This window comes from Wolffia australiana, chromosome 13 (genome assembly GCF_029677425.1).
Source record: "Wolffia australiana isolate 7733 chromosome 13, ASM2967742v1".
Taxonomy (NCBI): Eukaryota; Viridiplantae; Streptophyta; class Magnoliopsida; order Alismatales; family Araceae; genus Wolffia; species Wolffia australiana.
The window spans coordinates 6,638,678-6,661,228 of NC_135847.1; the positions used below are offsets into that span (position 1 = coordinate 6,638,678).

The 22,551-nt window shown below is 41.6% G+C and overlaps 1 protein-coding gene across 1 annotated transcript; it reads right to left on the reverse strand.

Moving 5' to 3' along the window:
- Window positions 1–4,694: 4,694 nt before the first annotated feature.
- Window positions 4,695–22,551, reverse strand: LOC144711051 (monocopper oxidase-like protein SKU5). Its single transcript, XM_078584967.1, has 9 exons — window positions 22,020–22,551; window positions 15,617–15,726; window positions 9,861–10,131; window positions 8,692–8,830; window positions 7,809–8,172; window positions 6,940–7,305; window positions 6,762–6,840; window positions 5,933–6,132; window positions 4,695–5,127 (listed from the first exon to the last, which is right to left on the reverse strand). The coding sequence occupies exons 1-9, from the start codon at window positions 22,239–22,241 to the stop codon at window positions 5,019–5,021; spliced, it is 1,860 nt and encodes a 619-aa protein (XP_078441093.1). The 5' UTR covers window positions 22,242–22,551; the 3' UTR covers window positions 4,695–5,018.

Genomic DNA, 22,551 nt, shown 5'->3' on the forward strand with positions numbered 1-22,551 from the left:
TTGAGACTCGTAACCTATACTCATGAGAAATTAGCAGCTAGGATTAAATATAAGTTCAAAGTTAGATGGCCAGGATCAAACATAAATAATCTAGCGTCTAGGATTAAATGTAGATAGGAAATGATCTAAAGGCCAGGAATCAACTTAGCATAGCTGTTCTGATTTCTTATGATGGCTATGATTAAGTTATAGAAACATACTATTTTAACAGCTATTACCCATTAGAAAAAGCGTGAACCAGTATTATAATTAACTTTATGGACTAATAAAGATCATCAGTTAACAGTCTCGACTGTTTTTCTTCCCTCTCTCTACTCCTCGTTCTTGGAAAAGATTTCGCATTCTTTCATTTCTCTCTTTTTCTCTCACGCTCCTCACCTTCTCTCTATGTCTTTCACCATATTTTCTCATCTCTCTGTCACTTTTTTATCTCTATGTTTGCTCTCACTCTCTCTATCAGTTCTCTCTATTCATCTCCCATTCTGTATGTCTGTCTATTTGTCTGTCTGTCTTGAAGCGAAATAGAGAACATGTCAGCCACAGCAACGACTATAGGGATCTTAATAACTCTAGATTAGTAAAAATGAAACATATATCTATAACTCGGTATGAGTATTAGACGGGTGGGATTAAATATAAGGGAATCTAGAGGAGAGGATTAAATCTACATAGGCTTAATCTAGTCGATAGGATTACATCTCGTTAGGCTGATATAACAATTAGAAAATATAATGGCTATAATTGGAATGGCACTTATAGATCTCAATCTATAACTGCCTAAATAGTTTAAATTTACCGTTATGATCTATCCTATAAATACCAACTCACCGGTCTTTTATTATTAATGATTTAGAAGAGAAGAACCACGGTCTACATTGTGTTGCCACTCTTCTCATCTTCTCTTGTTCTCCTCTATCTCCATTATTCTTCTTCCACTTCCTCTTCTGTGAGTGAACTTTACATCTCTCTCTCTCTCTCTCTCGCTCTCTCTCTCTTTCTTTCTCTCTCTCTCTCTCTCTCTCTCTCTCTCTCTCTCTCTCTCTCTCTCTCTCTCTCTCTCTCTCTCTCTCTCTCTCTCTCTCTCTCTCTCTCTCTCTCTCTCTCTCTCTCTCTCTCTCTCTCTCTCTCTCTCCCTCCCTCTCTCTCTCTCTCTCTCTCTCTCTCTCTCTCTCTCTCTCTCTCTCTCTCTCTCTCCTTCTCTCTCTCTCTCTCTCTCTCTCTCTCTCTCTCTCTCTCTCTCTCTCTCTCTCTCTCTCTCTCTCTCTCTCTCTCTCTCTCTCTCTCTCTCTCTCTCTCTCTCTCTCCCTCTCTCCCTCTCTCTCTCTCTCTCTCTCTCTCTCTCTCTCTCTCTCTCTCTCTCTCTCTCTCTCTCTCCCTCTCCCTCTCTCTCTCTTCGTCACTCTATCTGTCTTTCTCTCTCTCTCCATCATTCTATCTCTCTCCCTCTCTCTCTCCATCACTCTATCTCTCTTTCTCTCCCTCTCTCTCCATCACTCTATCTCTCTTCCTCTCCCTCTCTCTCCATCACTCTATCTCTCTTCCTCTCCCTCTCTGCATCACTCTATCTCTCTCCCTTTCCCTTTCTCTCTCTATCTTCATCACTCTATCTCTCTCCCTCTCTCTCTCTCTATCTCCATCACTCTATCTCTCTCCCTCTCCCTCTCTCTCTATCTCCATCACTCTATATATCTCTTCTGAGCCCCGATCTCCCTCAATGATCATTCTAATGAGGAGAAAATCAGAACCAAACACATCCTCATTTAGAGTTTCTTCAGCACACTTGATAGATGAAGCATAGTCCGGGAAATTTGCACAAGATATAAATGTTTCTGCTGTGCAGTTTTTTTTTCTTAACTGCATAGAAATGACCATCGATGAATTGTTCCTTGTGTTTTAAAAACAATAAGTTAGGATTGAGTTTAGAAATAGATACTATTGAAGCATTAATTTTCCAATCAATTTTTGCATTTAATAAGCAATAACAAGTCACATTTCTTGTTAGAAAATAAGGCTATATAAATTTCATAAAACTGTTTACAAAAATTGGATAATAGAAAAGCTAGATTAAAAAGAGAAAAGGTGATAGTCCCCAAAAGTCAAAATTGATGACTTCAAGTGGTTTACTTGAACTATGATGGATTTGAGAAAAAGGACAGTTCATGAGATTTAGAAGTACTTTCAGGTTCAAACTCAGTTTGTTGAGGTGAGTGATATGCGGAACAGGTCGAATTTTTACGTGTTGTAAGATAGGAAATTGTGGATGTCCAATACATTGGTACCAACTTTTAGACAAAGCTCTTTCTCTAATGAAATGTATCTCGCTTGATCATTGTACTAGGATTCTGTTTGTATCGTTGTCATCCATAGGAAAATGGGAGGAAAAAATGAACAGAAAAATCACTGCTCATTGATGAATTGGGAAATTAGGACATTTTTGTAATATCAAACTCTTTAAGAGTTCCTCGACCCAACATACTACCAGCTTGAACCATCTCTGGTAAGTTTTGTGTAACATTCATTAGATTTCTCGTCATAGAGATCGGATTTTGCAACTTGTCTGAATCATTAATTAGTACCTCAAACTCAACCCTCGTGCTATCAATAAAAACTACTATAATATTTGTTTCTGTGATGAATCATAATCAACGTATGGGGCCATCAATTTGAACAGTTGTTTGATTGAGAGAAAATTTATTTGCGCTTGTCTTGGGCCCTCGATATAAAAGAAGGCACAAGGAAGGCGATGCAATGAAGTCCTTGGCCACATCAATGGAATTTCAGAGGAGACTTCCTCAATAATATGCCAACGCATTAGTACTATGTGGCTGAGTGATTACCGTTTGACAGTTGGACACACTCTTAGTAATTTGAGGAGCGTCAAGGTGACGTAGCACTATATGTGCACGACAACTTTTGATAGAAAGGTTTCATCAACACATTCTGTTGTATCTTCTAGAGCACGAGTTGTAGCTTGGCGATCCATTGGAGGGAGACTCGGCATATCAAGTAGATTAAATTCATATGTGATTCATTGAACAATATAATAATACATACAATCAAATTGTAATGGTAATAACAATATATGTGCCTACAGGGGCACATGTCCCATTAACTATAACAATATATGTGCCTACAGGGGCACACACAAGGGGTCATAAGGATGTCGAAAGATATTCGTAAAGTTTAGGGATGTTTGTGAAACATTTTCATTGAGTATAAGTAGGGGAAGTCCTTGAACAAAACTCACCCATGCAAGAATTGTTTAGGCACCCACCCTTGTCCTTTTTCCCTTGTCTCATCTCCCCTTCCGATGCAATCGGAACGGCGTATGGAGGACTGTGGAGCCATATTGTGGCTTGTAAATATGAAGGAAGAGATTCAACGTGTTGGGCATGGTGCATATGTGTTTAGAGCTTGACAGGTTAACATCTCAACATGGATCCAATACGTGGACATGTGATAAAACCATCAAATTAATGACGCAATTGGGATTCCAGTCTTAGTCTTCTCGACTGTGTGGTTTAAGTTGGATAAAATATGTACATGAAGGATGAAAATATGATGAATAAAATATGCATATGAAGAATGAAAGTATTATTATTATCATAACACTCCAATATATATTTATAATGATGAAGCAGGTCACTTCAATGTGAAGGGGTTTTTATTTAGTGATTAAGAGATATTTTTTATCGTTTTGCAATATGCGATTAAATTCCAGCTCTAATAAATACTACCCTCTAAAATAATATAAACTCAGGATTAAGACTCGTAATCAATCCAAATATGGACTGGTGTCCACCTTTGAGCCTATGTTTCAGATAAGAGTTATCATCAACCACATGTCCATGCTGCCTCCATGTCCATGGTAATTTTTTGTGGACCCCTTGAAAGTTCACTCAATTTTTTGAAGAGTAACAAATGAATATTCTTCCATTGAAGAAAGCTCAAATTATACATTATTACTTCCCCACATTCTACGCATTCTGATTTCCCTTGTTTATTTTTAAGCTTTGTATATCTTCTCTCTGTTGTATTATTTTTCCCCTTATCACTAAAACATGATTTCCTTGCGAGTCTGGCACCAACATATATGTAATGGATGGACATAATTTTGCTCATCTGTGGTGTCTTATAACTACCTAAAACTTCATTCTACCTTGTAACAAAGGTTTGCTAAAATTGTCCACATTGGAATTACTACAGCACATTCACTCCATCTTTGTTTAATCTCCTTGTTCAGGAGCCTAGATATGTTTCGGGAACCTTAATTTTATTTTTACATAATACAAATCATTTAGGTACTCGTCTTGAGGTTCTTGAGTTTTAGTCAAACATGGTGAGTTTATAAACTCATTCAGCAAAAAGAAATGAGCTTGAAGCAAATGTATGCTAAAATGCAATCTTATAGCAAAAAGATTTACCATATAACATCAAAATGTTGTATAGATGAGACATCTCACATGGGGATCCTTTCACATTGTTTTGGCTGATATCAGTGACTGAAATTTTACTCAGCGGTTGATTATATAATTTTCTTCTAAGAACACGTTGATGTTGCTTCCCCTCTTAGAGTGACAATTAAGGTGTGAGACAGCTCATATCTTCTAATAGGTAGTTAGGGATAAATAATAAGATAATGTCCTCTCATGATCCTAGAATATCATCAATGATGCAGTAAAACACATGCTGAATTCTTGAAAGAGTTTGAATCATTGGATAAGTTGTATTGACTCACGGGTCACTACAAGTACTCAAAATCATTGGCGGGCAAAAGATCAACAGGTGAAATTCTTTTACCACAGATTAAAGAAAAAAGAAGCGCCAAAGAAAGAGAGAAATGAGAGACTACCCACTCGTTGCTCATTGGATGCAGAAGTAGGAGCCGATTCCATAACTTCTTATTGATAGATAGAAAGAGAGAGAGAGAGAGAGAGAGAGAGAGGCAGAGGAAAACAAAGCTAGGCAGAATCAACCTAAGTTAGAGAACTGCATATTTCGTCAAGTCAGCCTAAGACTCACCACGAAAGAAGAAGCCCAGCCCAAGCAAGGGATCCCACAAGAGAAACTAGCCAGCCATTGTGGATCAAACAAGCATCAGAGTACCTGAATCTACTGGACTGCTGCCTGAAAAGAAAGGTAATAGAAATTTCATCAGTTGAAAGGTAAGAGAAACGACAGGTATTATAATTAAGCTTCAAATTTGACAGCATAATGAAGAGAGATGATTGATCGGGGAACATGTCTCTAAGGGTGTGACGTCCCAGACAAGACGCAGGGGCAGATGAAATTTGCCCAAACGCAGATGTCCCTGTCGCTGCTAGAAGAAGAGCAAAGAAAAATAGAAGAGGAGAAAGAAGAGGTAGCTGAGAGAGAAGAGAAAGTGAGAGAGTGAGAAAAGGAGAGAGAAGTGATAGTTATTAGAGAATGTCAAAAGAAGAAAAAGAAGTGAAAAGAGAAATAGAAGAGGCAAGGGATTGGATCGATATGAGAAAATAGGAGGATGAAGAAGAAAGAGCAGAAAAACTGAAGATGGGAAAGAACGGGTTGAGAAGAGATAGTTAAGAGGGAACAGAGGGAGAGGGCAACGATGTGAGAAGAGTTAGTAATAGATGATGGAAAGCGAGGACAAGAAAGTGAGAGGAGAAGAAATGAAGATAGGAAGAGATACATAAAAGAGAACAGAACGAGCACAAAGAAGAGAAGAGAATTATAAAAAAGGGGAAAAAGTAGAGCGAGAAGAGAAAGGTGAGAAATGGAGCAAGGAAGAAACAGAGAAGATAAAATTGAAAAAATATATATAACCCGCCCTCTCTAGCTCTAGGGGCTGCATCATCGCGACCCCAAAAGCCGGCGACATTTCACCAGTATACTGTTATGAATAAAAAGGAAATCCCTTTAGAATAATATTTATAGAGGAGAAAATCCTGACCGCTGAAGGCTGGAGAGCTCGCCACAGAATAGGACATTGTCAGGAACGGGAGACTCAGACTTTTCGGTCGACTCTGGATTCACAACACTGACATAGAGTTCTTGGCCCAGATACCATGAGTTCAAATTCTGAGTTCTGAGGTTCCAAATTCCAGCATTGTCCAGGTAGACGAGAATTGCAGTCCATGCTCCAGGGAAAACCTAGAAATAAAAGGTAAAAAAATAAACAAGCAGAGAATTCTCTTAATTCAGGTTTCCTGCTCGTCTTTTCCCTAAGAGACCTCCTTTCCATTCAGTAAAAGAATAAAACATTTTCTATTGTGCTCTCTTAGAGCCTGGCTCATCGTATTAAGTTTATTAGTAAGCTTTAGAAAATGGGTTTGGTTTTTAGGGTTTAGGGTCTAGATTTCAAGGTATAGGGTTGAGAGTTAACGTTCTGCAAGATAGGGTTTGGGGTTTGGATTAGATTATGAACTCGGGGTTTTGGCTCTAGGATATTAAGATTCTGTTTAGGGTCAAGGGTCACCTCAATAGTTTTTTTTTCTTTTGAAAAAAAAGAAGGGAGAATCACCCAAGGGTCAACTCAATAATATGTATCAAGATTCAGATTTTAAAGCAAAATACTAGCTAACCGTGATTTTAAGGTGAATATATGCACAAATCTGCAGTTAAACACCTAAGTTCGTGAATTTTCGTGTCTTGTCTAATTTTTGCCAGTTCCAGTTTTGGGGATGAAATTCATTTCTATATTAATCTGATAACATTTTTTCAAGACCTGTTTTGATAAAACTATAAAAAATCAGAAATACAAGCCTAGTTATCATACATACCTGTGCAGTGCAACGAGCAACACCATCCCATTTGTTATAAACACCTCTGCTATTTTCCGTCCACACTCCATAATCCATGCTACAGTTTCCAATACGCATGTATGACTTTCCACAGGCATGAGGGAGGGTAGAATGATAACCAAAAAACTGAAATGCCAAAACATTTATCGGCACTTACCCAACTACAAAAAACGCATACCCATCGAGGTGGTATGTATGAACATGTGTGTCATTGTTCTGGAACACGATTTCTACAAATCCTTTATATGAGCCGTTGATTAAAGAGGTGTCCACCTTTGGCAGCCGATTCAACATCTTATTTGGAAAGTCAAGCTTGTAAACCCCAGGGACATCATACTGTTGTGCCAGCTTAAGTGGTGTCACAGGGGCAACATAGGAAATGCCGTTCAAAGTCCTGCGCCACCTTCCATTTATAAGCTCTGCAGGCTTATTAAGAATCACGAATAGATCAGTAACAGTTATGTCCCCATATCTGAATGATCCCTGGGGATTTGGGCGCGCTGCACTGGCTGAAACATTCCACCTAATGATCAACAAAAAAAGAATTAGATTCTGATTAAGGATCTATGGAAAACATGGAATACAAATGAGAGAGTCAAATCAGAGAGACAAAAGCTGGCGATGTTACACCATAAGCTGGCAAAGGATGAAATTCGTCATCATCATCAGTTATTGTGAATTTTCAAAAAAAAATCATCAGTTATAGTGAACCCCACAGTTGAACTGCATGGTAAAAATGTCACTGCCTTCTTAATTAGGAGTTTCAATTGTCCATCTGCTTTTCTACAGCCAGAACATGAATGAAACTGAATGATCAACATAATTTATAGACATAAACATCAACACCTACCGATGATCAGCATGCCCTCATTGGGCCAGCACAATTATAATCCCACATAGTTTCTTATCAGAATTATTTATAAAGTAATGAATGTTTTGCATCATCCACAAGGAACAAAATAATTCAACCAATTAATCAGAATTCTACAGGATCAAAGAAGAAAGAGTTAGAGAAGAAAATAATACCGAATTGATCTCGCCTGGTTCATCGATGCATATATGTCACTCTCGTTGGGAACATCAGGAAGGGGGCCTGATGCTGGACCCTGTGAGTTTGAATAATGCAAAATGGCAACACCTGAGACTGTATGGCCTGAAGTAGAATCAATCAATCGAGGGCTTGCCACTACGTAATAGTCAGTGCTGGCATTCTGATCCATTGTCACCAGAAATGAGTACGATTGACCAACATGTATGTCCATATTCGTGTAGTTTTGTTGAACAGTGTATGATCCTTCAGTCTCCACCAAAAGCAGATTATGATTTTGGATTCGGAAGTTTAGACTGATAGCGACGCCCACGTTGTGAACCCTAAACCTGTATGTTTTACCTGCTTTGATGTTCATTTCACGTCATTAAGAATACAGGACCATAAAAGAACAGTTCAAAAACTAATTATATGTGTCTACTTTACAACAACCTTCATCCTAGAATAAACACAACTCCATAACTACTTCAATTTTTCTCAGTTATGTTGTGTATTGTGGTGAGATAGGAGAGAAGATAAGCTGGCGCAAACAACAGTGACCTCACGCTGAACAACACTATTTGATTATATTCTATCTGCCTTTACAATTTTTTGTGAAACACCCTAATAATAAAGGGAACGGCCATTCTTATCCTATCGTATGACAAATAATTGAAAGCACCTACAAAAAATATGCTTTTTTCAACGAATTTCAATCACATGTTTTCCTCATTAAATAAGAAAGTATAACTTCTTCTTATCCCTTTATTTTTTATGCTACTTAGATGGTTGTGTTTGACAAAATATCATAAGGAGCTAAAAAATTTTGACTTATACAAAAACTAAAAACACCACAAATCAAACAACGCCAGCAAACATCACCTGGCTCAACATTTATTGTCTCAAAGGCAATTCCCGCCGGAACAGTAGAGTCATTGTATCGGTAGGGGCCAAGCCCATTGAACAATACACCATCAGGCGACGCAGGCTCCTTGCCTTCATCAAATGCTTTTCTGAGATCCTGGTATGATGAAAATTAGAAAATACTTGGAGGGTTACTGATAACCACCTAGGTGTTCAGTTATAGTGTGCAGTATAACAAATAGAGATCTGATGATTTAAAATTTTCTAATAAGAATTAGCATAGAAAACTGAATGGACATGTTAGAGTCCAGATGAGATAACTGATTCTTGAAATCGTAGGGTTATATATACCCCCTTGTAAGGTCATTAGAGGGACTTTTGATGAATGATTACCCTGTGGTTTCTTGGCATGAGTAGCTGTATTCGGCTTTCGTGAGAGCAAGAACTCCCGATTCGGAGGTTCTTGAGAGTTTGTTCACCTATCGCTCTCTCTTCTTCTCTCTTACCTCTTCCATCTCTCCTATTCTCCTCTCTATCCGTCGTACCGTTTCTTGATTTTTTTAGATCTCCATGGCGATCATAACAGGACACCGTTTCCCACACACCTGGACCTCCTCTGATAAGACTTGCTGAAGCACTTATCATGTTTTTATCACGAAAAAGGGAAGAAGAGAGCTCAGAGGACGGTCTGCTAGAAAGAGAGAACTTCTGCAGGGGAAAAGGATAATGACAGGGTGGACCTTGCCAAGTGAGGAGAGAAGCGGCAGGATGGACTAAGAACAAAATGCCCTGTAAGAGTTAAAATGATAAAAATACCCCAGGAGGGGTTCGGGAACATTTTAGTAGCTTTAAATGTTTTCTGAAAGAGTAAAATCAGACCTTAAATTGTGTCGTATACCCTGTTTAAAGGACATGATGCCTGAAGTAGAACAAATTTTGTCTTGTACACTATTTAAAGGGAACACGCCTGAGTGGGAAACCCAAAATGCCTCTAGTGGTCTAAAATGCCTGAAACATGCCTGGGGATTGTTTAAGTTACTTATCACGTTTTCTCAGAGAGAAAAACCCACTCATGAAATTTGGTAGGAAACATGTCCGCATGAAAAGATCACAATGCACCTAGAGCGCTTAATTGACGGAAGTAACCCCAGAGAAGTTGAGGACTGTTGTTTGAAAGAGAATCTGACCTTGAAATTTGTCTTATACCAATCACCGATGGCAAGGGTGACGTCTCCATCTGGAGAGCCAAATGGCAATGGAATGATATCTCTATTATTCACAACGATGCCCCCATAGCCACCCGCAGCCCTGTGAAAATTAATTGACGGGAAATAGAAGAAACTGCCTATTTGATCCTTGACCTGAAATGCATAGGTCCAATTCCAACCAGGAGGAATAGGGCAATTTGTTCCCGAGACACCATCCTGCCAAGCATTTTTTCGGTGTTGTATGCCGTTCCTGGATCATTCATCAGTCAAACACTTGGTTTCTTTTGTCAAAACACATGGCGTAATTGGTTGGTTAAATAGCATGTACACGAATGTCAGTAATGAAGAGAAAAGAGAGGGGAGAGAGTGACACAGCCAGGAAATTGGGGCAAAAAACATCATCTATTATTTTCTTCAACAGGCCCCTTTATACCTTTAAACTAGAGAGAGAGAATCCCCTTAACGGTCATATTTTCGAAAAATATGACCGTTGAAGGAGATAGCTGTCCAACGGTCAGAATTTCTGACCGTTGGAGCCTGGGCCTGAGATATCTCAGACCCAGTAAATATTAGGCTCATAAAGGGCCTAATATTGGCCTTACTCGGACCTCCCACTAATGGGCCCTTAATGGGCCCTTAGTGGATAATTAGTGGGCCCTTAATGGGCCCTTCATTTTAGGTTAGTCTTTTATTCGTAATCCTAGAGTTAATCTATTACATTTTACACAAAGGCCTCGGGCCCATTGGTTAGCTTAAATCCTAACACATATCTTCCATGATCTAACACCCCCCCGCAAGTTGGGTATAGATGTTGATCATGCCCAACTTGGACACCAACGCCTGAAATTGAGGGCCTGGGATGCCTTTCGTGAAGATGTCCGCGGTCTGCTCCAGCGTAGGTACATATTGTGGGACGATATGCCCCTCATCAATGTTCTGCTTGATGTAATGTCTCGCCACCCGTGCGTGCTTTGTGCGCTCATGTTGGACTGGGTTCTTCGCCATTGCAATGGCTGACTTGCTGTATGACTGCAAAATCATACCCTTACGGTTGTATAAGTGTAGGTCCTTCAAGATGCCCTTGAGCCACATGCCTTCGCAGACCCCCTTCTTCAAGGCTCGAAGCTCTGCTTCAGCACTTGAGAGGGAAACTTCCTTCTGCTTCTTGCTTCGCCATGTAACGAGGTTACCACCAAGGAAGCTGCAGTACCCAGAAGTAGAGCGGCTGTCTTCGAAGGACCCTGCATAATCAGAGTCAGTGTATAAAGTAATACTTGGCTCACCTCCTGTTCGGAAGAATAGTCCCTGTCCAATAGTTCCTTTTAGATAGGCTAAAATTCTGTCTGCTGCGCCTTGATGAGACTCCCGTGGGTCGTTCATGAACTGGCTCAGGGAGTTCACTGCAAATGCAATGTCAGGTCTCGTATGATTGAGGTACAGGAGCTTACCAATGAGTCTCTGAAACGATGTCTTGTCCACCGGAGCATCCCTCTCATGCTGCTGTGCCTTTAGTTTGACATTAATGTCAACTGGTGTGGCGGCTGGGCGGCAGTCCAGCTTACCGGTTTCTTTCAACAGATCTAGGATGTACTTGTGCTGAGACAGTACAATCCCAGTCCCTGAGTAGGCAACTTCAATTCCTAGAAAATAGGTTAGAGGCCCCAGTGATTTAATATCAAATGATGACGATAGGTACCTTTCCAGTTTCTGAATTTCTTCGTCGTCATTCCCTGTTATAATTATATCATCCACATACACAATTAATATTGCTACCATACCTTCCTTAACATGTTTTATGAAGAGTGTATGGTCTCCTTCACTCTGAAAGTATCCTGCTGTCAGCATGGCCCTAGAGAACTTTCCGAACCATGCTCTGGGAGACTGCTTAAGTCCATATAAAGACTTTCTGAGGCGGCAGACGTTCCTGGGATTGTCGCTCACCTGATATCTAGGAGGTTGTGCCATATATACCTCCTCTTCAAGTTCTCCATGTAGGAAAGCATTCTTCACGTCGTAATGGTGTAACTTCCACTTGTAGATTTCTGCCAGTGCAATCAGAATTCTGACCGTGTTTAGTTTCGCAACAGGGGCGAACGTTTCATTGTAGTCAATCCCATATGACTGCGTATACCCCTGGGCCACCAGTCTGGCTTTGTGCCTTGCTATTGACCCATCTGAGTGGTATTTTACCGTAAAGACCCATCTACAACCGACTACCTTTTTTCCCATTGGAAGGGTACCGACCTCCCAGGTGCCGTTCTTCTCAAGTGCTTCCATTTCCTCGTCCATTGCCTTTCTCCATTCTGGGGATGTCAGAGCTTCTCTGATGTTCTTTGGGATAGACACAGCTATCAAGGCCTGCACCACTTGATTATATTCTGGGGAAAAACGACTGTAGGAGACATAGTTGCTTACCGGATATAGTTTGGTCTTCGTACACTTCCGGGTACCTTTACTAACTGCAATCGGCCATCCATGGTTGCTTTGATTTGCTTCTTCTGCTGATATTTGTTCTTCGCTTACGGCATCCACTACCGGGTGAGGTCCCTCTTTTTCTGTCATATCCGGCACAGTGTTTTCTTCACGTTCCTCTTCACTATCCCTTAATTCTAGCAATCGACTGGACTTCCCACCTTCCGCATCTCCTTCCTCTGATTCCAAGTAATCTCCAGATCTGTCTGCTGTCCCATAAAACATTCTGACTTCGTCGAATTGCACATCTGCAGAAACGTACACTTTCCTTGACTCCGGATTATAGCACTTATACCCTTTCTGCGTGGTAGAGTAACCCAAAAACACACATTTCACTGCCCGATGATCCAATTTTCCTGCATTGTGGACATAAACATACACAACACAGCCAAATACTTTGGCCGGCAGGTTAGTCTTTAAAGTTATGTTGGGAAATTCAGAGGATAAATTGTCAATTGGGGCCTTGAGTCCCAATGTCTTTGATGCTGTCCTGTTGATGAGGTGTGTGGACGTAGCTACTGCCTCAGTCCAAAGGTATTTAGGGCAATTTCCTTGAAACAGGAGTGCCCTGGCCGACGTCATAATATGACCAATTTTCCTCTCAGCAAGCCCGTTTTGCTGAGGGGTATTTACACATGAAGATTGATGGACAATTCCCTTCTTTTCCATGTAGTTGTTTACTTCTCCGCAGAAGTATTCCTTGGCATTGTCGGATCTCAGACATTTAATTCTTTTTCCAAACTGATTTTGAATCATTTCGCAAAACAACAGAATAATAGACGGTACTTCTGCCTTTGATTTCATTAGGTATGCCCATGTATACCTCGTGAAATCATCTACAAATAGGACAAACCATCTCTGGTGTAATAATCCAGATATGGAACAGGGGCCCCATACATCACTATGAACACACTCGAAGGCCGAGGAGGCTCTGTGGTTCGTACTGACGTATGGGGACCGGTTAAGTTTAGCGAATTGGCAACTGTCACAAATTAAGTTTTCAAAACAAATTCCATTAAACAAATGAGGATGCAATTGTTTTAAGGTATGAAATGAGGGGTGTCCTAATCTTCTATGGAGAAGGATGACCCGCTCCTCGCTCTGGGCAGCATAGACCATCGACTCCCCCCCTCCTTCCCATGATTCATCTAGCAGGAGAAGACCGCCTCTCCGGCTAACAGATGAAATCTTCTGTCCGGTGTCCTTTACACATAAAAAACAACAGTCAGAATCCAAGGAGAACCGCCATCCGGTATTCTCCACTAGCTGGATTAAAGACAAAAGATTGGCCTTCAATTCAGGTACGTGGAGTACCCCCTTCAGGACTTTCCTTTTAATGAGGATTGTTCCTCTTCCCTCTACCGGTAAGACTCCTCCATTGGCAGTGAAAACTTTAAGATTTCCTTTTTCAAACTCATAAGTTCGAAATAAGGATCTGTGGGGTGACATATGGTCTGTCGCCCCTGAATCCAACACCCATGATACTGAAATAGGTTGAGAATTTGTAAAAGTAGTAAATGCAAAACACTTACCAGACTGCACGAGGGACGTTGAGCTCATTTTCTGCAGGATTTTGCTTACTTCAGCTTGAATCATTTTCTGGATGTCGCTCCCGGTTTCCTCATTCTCGGTGGAGGGTGGTTGGTCTCCCTCGCTGGCCACATAGGCCTTCTTCTGCTGGCCTGGGTTCCAGGTCCCTTTCTTGATCTGCTCCTCCTTCCACGCCAGCCTTCGGCAGTCTCGCTTGATGTGCCCGGGCTTTCTGCAATACCCGCAGATAAGTTCTGAGGTATTACCTTCCTTTGGAGGGGCTTTGGGTTGCTGGGGAGGTGCCGCAGGCTGGGGCTCTCTTTTTGCTAGGTGGGCTGCAACGGTAGGCTTGGGAGTTTCTCCTCCCTTACTACCTAACTTCTTCCTGCTTTCTGCTCCTTGGAGTTCTGAAATTGCCTCTGCTAATGTGGGAAATCTTTCCCGGTGTAGCAGCTGGCTCCGGAGGGTCTCGTACTCGGAGTTGAGGCCCATTAGGAATTGTAGAGTTCTGAACTTCACCTCTCGGATGTACGAGGGGGAATTTTTATCCCCTGTGGGCCACAGGAGATCCAATTCCCGCCAAATCGCCTTTAGCCTTGCTGAATAGGTGGAAATCGTCAGATTTCCCTGCTTTAGTGTCCGCTCTTGCTCGCGGAGATCATAGACACGAAAGTCGCTGTGCATTTCTGCACACGATCTGTTTACCTCTAACCAGAGGTCTCGGACGCTGTCGATCAAAAGATAATCCTTCTTCTGTTCATCCTCCATGTTCTTTATCATCCAGTTCGTAATGAGAGCCTCTTCCGACTCCCATACCTCCAATCCGGCATCATCTTCTGATGGAGCTTCTCCTGTCAAATGTCTCCCAAGATAGGCTGCCTTGAGAGCTCTTTGTGCCATAGTGACCCATGTTTGGCCATTTATGCCGTTGTACTTCATGTCCAGGTCGGGCAGGACAGGCCTTCCCTGGACTGGTGTGGTGAACTGCATGGCAGCGGCTGAAACACGTACTGCTGGAGCTGCTGCTGGAGTGGAGGCAGCTAGGGAGGCTAGCTCCTCAGCTTCTTTTTCTGCTCTGGCTCTGGATTTTCCCATAGAATTTTAGGGAAAGGAACACAGAAATCTGAGCTCAAACAGAGCCTCAAACAAAGCTTCAATGAAGACTGCGATCAGGGCTTCAATAGACTTCGATCAGGGCTTCAATAGACTTCGATCAGGGCTTCAAACAATGCTGCAGCAGGCTCAGATCGATCTCTGCTCTGATACCATGTCAGTAATGAAGAGAAAAGAGAGGGGAGAGAGTGACACAGCCAGGAAATTGGGGCAAAAAACATCATCTATTATTTTCTTCAACAGGCCCCTTTATACCTTTAAACTAGAGAGAGAGAATCCCCTTAACGGTCATATTTTCGAAAAATATGACCGTTGAAGGAGATAGCTGTCCAACGGTCAGAATTTCTGACCGTTGGAGCCTGGGCCTGAGATATCTCAGACCCAGTAAATATTAGGCTCATAAAGGGCCTAATATTGGCCTTACTCGGACCTCCCACTAATGGGCCCTTAATGGGCCCTTAGTGGATAATTAGTGGGCCCTTAATGGGCCCTTCATTTTAGGTTAGTCTTTTATTCGTAATCCTAGAGTTAATCTATTACATTTTACACAAAGGCCTCGGGCCCATTGGTTAGCTTAAATCCTAACACATATCTTCCATGATCTAACACGACGTCCATACCATGTGATGAGAAAAGATTCGTCTAAGTTATTGTGAACATTCACAACAACATTCCAGTTTGTTGTCACATTAAGTGTAGGCCCAGGAAACTGCCGATTGATTCCAATAACCTGAAAAAATCAATTAAATTAAGTGACAGAAAGACATCAACAGTTCCCAGAAAAACAATTAAAAATGATAAAAGCCGTTTATCAGATAAGGAATGAGTCAAAACTTGATGGTGATAGTCATTTTCTAGCTCAACGACACACAGGGACTTGATGGTGATAGTCATCATCATCTGAGATTTCTTATACAATCCCAGGAGCTCTACTGAAAGGATCAAGATTCAAGAGAAACGATGAACAGCTGCTAATTCAGTACATTCAAGGGTATATTTTCCCTTAATGATCCAAGAAACGGTTATGACTATCAATTTCTCTAATTTCATAAAGCGGAACTTTAACGTGTTATTTGCCCTTAATGTATTGAAAAGATTATTATCTAGGCCTCTCTCCCATGGCTTAGCTAGAAATAGTATACAATATTAAACTCTACGCAAATAACAGTTACTTCCACATCAGCATATGTTTTCCATGTTTACCAGAATAAAGAAAGCAGAGGACCCATCTATAATCTAAACCATGTCTGAATGAAATGAAAGATGTCAAATGTTATTTTCTTCTCTTTCTTTACTTGGGTTTTGCTCATCAGGGAAACAAGAGATCCTCGACATGGTACCAGAACATGCAGGAGCTTGATCCACATCTGCATAGGTGCTACATAGTGGCATCTGGTGTGGCACAACGAACAAAGAACAGTGCCAGGAGGGTGAACTTCATCAACAAGCATGGACTGTAGCAGCATCTGACATGCCAGATATCCATGAACCAACAAGAGTTGGTACGGTCGGTCACTTACGGTGTACATGGGTGTTAAACAGAGCCCCTAATTGTATCTTTAATTTCACTGTTTATGTGAATTAAGTCACTTAAACTCGATCCCGGCCCAGGCCTAGTCTTTGGCCCACTCCATGCCCGCACCTGGGCCCAAGCCTACAATGTAAGTCATGGGTATTTAAACCCCAGACTTTGAGCACGAATTTGAAGTTGTATTTTTTCCTTTCTGGAACCCTAACTGTGGAGGCTGGTTGCTGGTCTGTTCTGCTCCAACAGAGCTGACAATTGGAAATGCCTGCATAAAAGGAGTGTTTATGGGGTGTCATCGGACTGTTGACAGGCCGACGTCTGACATTTTTTCTTGGAGAGATGGATGATGCAGTGAAAAATGTTCTCTAGTCTTTTATTAAAGCATGGCTTCTTGGCAGTCACAAATGTTTTAAATCCAAATTATTTTCTCCTAGATATTACAAAAAATCTGGAATCAAATAAACAAAAACTTCATGAAGAAAGCAAATTCATGGAGGACTTATGAGTTGATCACTGAGGCCCCATGACTATAGCAGGGTGATAGGACAGGTCAACAGTATGTACGTAAGCTGGAGTCTCCATGGGGTGAAGTTGAAAACTACAGACTAGTCCATGGCACAAATTGCATGCATCGAGAGCATGGTATGCAAGATCAACTCTGTAGATTCCTCGTGGGGCTCAATGCTGAGTAAGGCGCCCTGATGAGCCAAATCCAAAATCAGGAGAAATAGGTGACATGTGTGACTGAAGCTATAAATAAAGAAGACGGCGAACGAGAAAGGGGAAATTATTTTCAAGAGAGAATGTTTCCTGGTCCGAAGCTACAGCCGAAGGCAGGAATGCAAGAGAAGCGACCAAAAGGGAGGAGATAAATCCACGATTCTTCTCGAAGTGTATCTTACTCTTCTTCCTGATCTCTGTTCTCTCCTATATCCTTGAACTTACAGGTTGTTCTGGATTGATTCTGTGAACATCCATTAGCCAAATATTCTTTCCTTGATTCTTGTTGCTAGAAGGGAAGATTGTCCCAGAACATTCCTATTGGATACTTCATCATATCAACCACCTTGCCATAGCCAGGCTCATGTCATGACAACTAAGGGGTTGTATGGCAATGAACCATCCACAAGTGCAGATCATGGCCCCAACTCTCACTTTCTGATTTCCTCGACTTGAAGGAAAAGTTGGATTAGTTGGAAGACCTCAGTTGACAAAGAAAGCATGTCCATGTCATGCATTGGTGAGTATATTGCTTCCTTCAACATGAAAATTTGGCTGTTTTTCTGGAGCAACGGGTCATATGATTCTCATTCCTATCCAAATTCGTTGATCACTCTATTTTCTCTGGGGTAGGCACGCGTGCTAACTGCAGCGGAGAAATACTATCAGTTACGGTCATTGGTATAGCAAAGATCAGAGGCTTGGTTCTTCTTAAAAATGTTCTCCATGATGCTAAACTAAAAGGCACAATTAATTTGTCCTCAGAAGTTGGTAAAGAATGTGTGCCTTTCACTGGCATCGGACTCCACTGGTTGTCTTGTATAAAACACAAAGTTGAACTGAAGGATCGGAGCAATTGAAAAACAACATGGACTGCTGAACGTGGATGATGTCACAAAAATTGCACTGATGGTAGATGGAGGACAACTTGAAGAAGACAGTCTTCCTTATGTAGAACAAGTCAAAGTGTTTCATTCTCATAGGGTCATCTTTCCTTTGAACTCTTTAGGGAAAAGATTCCATGTATTTACTTGCAATATGGACTTTTCTAAGTTGTTATGTAATGCTTGCCAGTGTGTCAGACATAAACGCTCTCCATTCAAGAAGAAAAGGGAGCAGAGAGTCTGTTTCACCTTGTACACAGCTGTCTGGGGACTGCATACCTCTTTGTCTTCAAATGGGAAACGTAGTTTGTAATACTAGTAAGGGGCATATCTCCTCAAGAACAAATCAGAAGTCACTGAGGTTGTGAAACACTTTCTCTCGTTGCTGAAGACCCAACTCAGCATTCAGGTGAGGAAGTTCAGGCCAGATGATGTCATATTACTGTCAAGTGCAAGGCATCGTCCATGAGTCATCATGCATTAACATCCCACAGTAAAATGGCGTTGCTGAGCGTTGCGAGAGTTACTCATCAAGATGTACCTAAGTACCTCTGGGGTGAAGCATTATTGACAGCAGGGCACCTGATCAATCAGCTTCCACAACATCTTATCTTAGCTATGAGAGCCCATGAAATCTTATGTTACCGCATTACTATGATGCTCAAATAAGAACTGATCTAAAAGCCAGGATGTTGAATCCACAGCATTTTTCCTTCTATATGATAGCATCAATTGAAATCGAATGAACATTTGATCTTCTTCTGTCTTCTAGAGAGAAACTCTTATCAATTCAATGTAATTCTTGATCAGAACAAGAGAGGGAGATACAATTGTTTGGACAATGTGAATACAAGAACACGGAATTCTCGATACCAGGACCAAGGATCGAGCGATCCGTCCTTCTGGATGCAGGCTCCTCCTGCTCTCCAGCGTTTCCCGTACTTCTTGAACGGGACCGCAACTGCTTTGTGATTTCATCTGTTGCCTCCTTCCCCAACCTTATTTATAGGTTCCTAGGCCCCTGATTCTTCTTGAGCTGACATGGACCTGATTGTTTTATTGGCTCGCTTTTTATATTTTCTTGAAAAGAACATATCAGTATACAATCCCCCCAACAAGCTCAGTCAAAGAGTAGTTAAGTGAATGTTTGTTGGCTATACACTGACCTAAAAATGGCACAAGCGTTGTCATCCTTGGTTCAAAAAATTGCTCATATCATAGGACGTTACATTCAATGAGTTGGAGCCATATTTCTCCAAGGGTGCATCTGAAAAGGGAGCCCAAAGAGGGCAGGGAGTGGACCCTACTGCAATGCCATTTCGACATTGGAGGTTGGAGTCTGCAGATATTGGAGTACATTACAAGTGTACAAGCTATGGAATAGACATTCATGTATGACAGCAATGAATCCGATGACAGAGTCAAACCAATAGACCGGGCTCCTCCAGTATCTGTTACACAGAATCAGAGGAAAGGGGTGCTCAATCTGCGCAGGTGATGCGGAATTATGACCATAGTCGGTCAATGGAAAAACAAAAACTGTAGAGGGCATGTACTCAATTACCTTAAAACCATTTTCTCACTGCATTCAATAAGATCTCCTCCGCTGACTACCAAGCATTTATTGTGGGAATTGGGTTCTGCTCCATTTATAAGGTGATCAAAAAAGTTAAGAAAAACGCAATGGATGTGGAGATGGACACCCTCGTAATGAATGTAATATGTTATTTAACAGAAGTTGTCCGAGAAGACTAAAACAATGGGGAGCTCGCTTGGAAGCTGGGGAAGGGTCGCACATGTCATTTCTCAATAAATAACACCAGCGCCGAGAAGGCAGAGGGCAGTCATTTATTTCAAAGAATCAGGATCAAGATCCGTAGGAGGCCAGGAGGCTGAAGCGGTGGAGCCACCACAATGGGAGGAGAGACAAGACAACCTCTATCTGCATTTTTTTTCCTTTTGCTTCTCCTTTGCTTACGAGGACAGATTGGAATTCTTCCTTGGTTTTGCATTGTGATTCCAACATAGCGCATATTAGACGAGCCCTATTCAAAATTTACCCATTGCAAAGTTAATAAAAGAATTTCTGGTATCAGTATGACTCTTGGACCATTGTATCCCTTACTGATGGTAAAAAGGTCGTGTGTGTTGATGGCCGTATGCTGTCAAGCATAATGTAGATGAATTGTTGAAATGAAAGCTCAACTGCAGGGAAAGGGGTACACACAGTCTTAGGGCATTGACTATGGAGAGACACTTTGCTCCAGGGGCCAAGCTGGCCCAGTTTGAATCCTTCTAGCTGTGGGAGCCAACATGGACTGGAGATTGTAACAGTATGGCGCAAAGAATGCATTTCTTTGCAGTGATTTACATGAGAAAATTTACATGCAAATACCTTAGGGCTAAGATGTACAGGCACCCAGAGGACCCGTATGCAGGTTGAAGAAAGCATTGTGTTGTCTCAAGCAGTCCCCCAGATCATGTCTGGGAAATTGTGCCATGCTATGAAAGAAACAGGATATCAACCCAGCAAAGGAGATCGTACTTTGTTTATCAAACTCTTTCTAGTTGAAAGGTTGTGATAAGAGCCTCATGAAAACCTATCAAAGAAAAAACAAGCGAAGGGACATCACACGTGCAACCCAATAGGGCACATGTGGAAGTCTGAATAAAGCAACCTATGGATAGAAAAGGGGGCTCTAGATGAAGGCAGAAGCCAAGGAAGGAAGGCATCAATTCTTCTTAAAACTTGGAGTCACTCTGGCGCTCGGGCCAGCGGGAGATCCTATTGGCTGGTTGAGCAATTTCTGATTGGCTTTCATCTTTTCTTTTCAATTTCTGGGTCCCCTCTCAATCTTCTCATTGGACTCCTGTTCTGGTATTCAGCTGTTGCTCCTTGATTGATCCTAGAGATTGTGTACGATGAAACGACCTTTTCAAGAAGGGTTTCAGAGGAGATTTATTTGTTCTCTTTGTGGTGATATCGAGAGTCTTATCAGGTTGTCATTGTACTAGTATGCATCTATAATAACATCATTACTGGGAATGATGATGGAAAAATTCTTACCCCGAGTCTGACATTATCCCTAGCCTTTGTGACTAAAGCACTCGACCAGTTACATAACTCACAGAAATTATACTCTGGATATATTGACACAGATGGAAATGATTGACTGAAAGCCATCATCACTGCCCTTTGACCCGAATCAGAAGCTAGGATTGTGAGAAGAGTCCACTCCAGTCAATATATATTGATACCAAAGGTTGATCAGTCAGCTTATACATTTGAATCCCTCCTGACTTGACCTTGCCTTCATGGTGGGAATGCCTTAGTCAGTTTATGCAGTGTCGTAGAGGAACTCATACGCTCAAAAGATCACCAAATACAACCAATATCAACCAGTTCCCAGCATTCTTTTGTCAACACAGACACCAGCTGTAACACAGTCTTCCCCTTGGCGGGATCTTCAACTTGCTCCATACTACTACAAGACGCCATTCTTCTCTCGCTTTGGAGCCACCCCTTGAACATTATTATAGGGGAACAAAGAAAGATCGAGGTAGGTCTTCTCAGTCATGCCCAGGGACTAATTTCCATTTCTAATCAGAGAGACGTGGAGAAAAGAGAGCAAGAGCAATCGCCCGTCAAAATCAGCAACAAGAGTATCAATAGTAGTACTTTTGCTTCGTTCTAGGAGATTTCTAACCAGCTCCAAAAATAGAAAGCAAAATGTGGAAATTGGCTCGTGTATCCTACTGGGTTCAGACCAATAATGGAAAAAAGAAACCATGATTGCGCTAGTTCCACAAGAAACTGATGACAAACAGAAAGAACGATATGAGAAAGAAATTATGGGGAAGATTGAAAGAAGCTAAAACGGAGAGGAGAACCTGTTGCTTGACACCAAGAGGCGAAACCGAGAGATATGAGACGTCCCATTCATAGTAAACATAAGGGTCACCTCCTTTCACGGATCCAGCCAGAGACAGCAGCAAGAACAAAACCAACTCGGACGGCAAAACTAGCCGAAATAAACACTGCCCAGAAGAGGAAAAGAATAGATTATCATTTCCAAACTGCCAAATCGATCTTCCGACTCTTCTCCGTCCCATCAGTGGATGAACTGCAGCTCGATTAAGACAATTTCGGACAGTGTTTGCGGGCTCGGATTCAAGAGCTTGCGACTGTATCTGGGACGAGTCCTTGCAGCGTCTTCCGCCGAATCTATGCAACCAAATTCCTGCAAAACCGGAATTGCAGCAAGAAAAGAGCCCAAGATTTCACTTTTGGATGATTGCGAGCTGAATCGACGCCCTTTTTGGTGGGAGATGCTGATATGATGGCAAATCGGGCACTGCACTTCGCGGCTGGAGCTGCAAAAGGCTTTTTAGGCGCTCTTTTTGAATTCGATTGGTCCATTAT

Excerpts from the sequence above, each read along its gene's own strand:
- LOC144711051 (XM_078584967.1), bottom strand. The coding sequence starts at position 22,241 with ATGGGACGGAGAAGAGTCGGAAGATCGATTTGGCAGTTTGGAAATGAT. Across the intron at positions 15,727-22,019 it reads CTCTTGGTGTCAAGCAACAG|GTTATTGGAATCAATCGGCA; the intron begins GTTCTCCTCTCC and ends TGATTTTTTCAG. Across the intron at positions 8,173-8,691 it reads GACAATAAATGTTGAGCCAG|GTAAAACATACAGGTTTAGG; the intron begins GTGATGTTTGCT and ends ACATCAAAGCAG.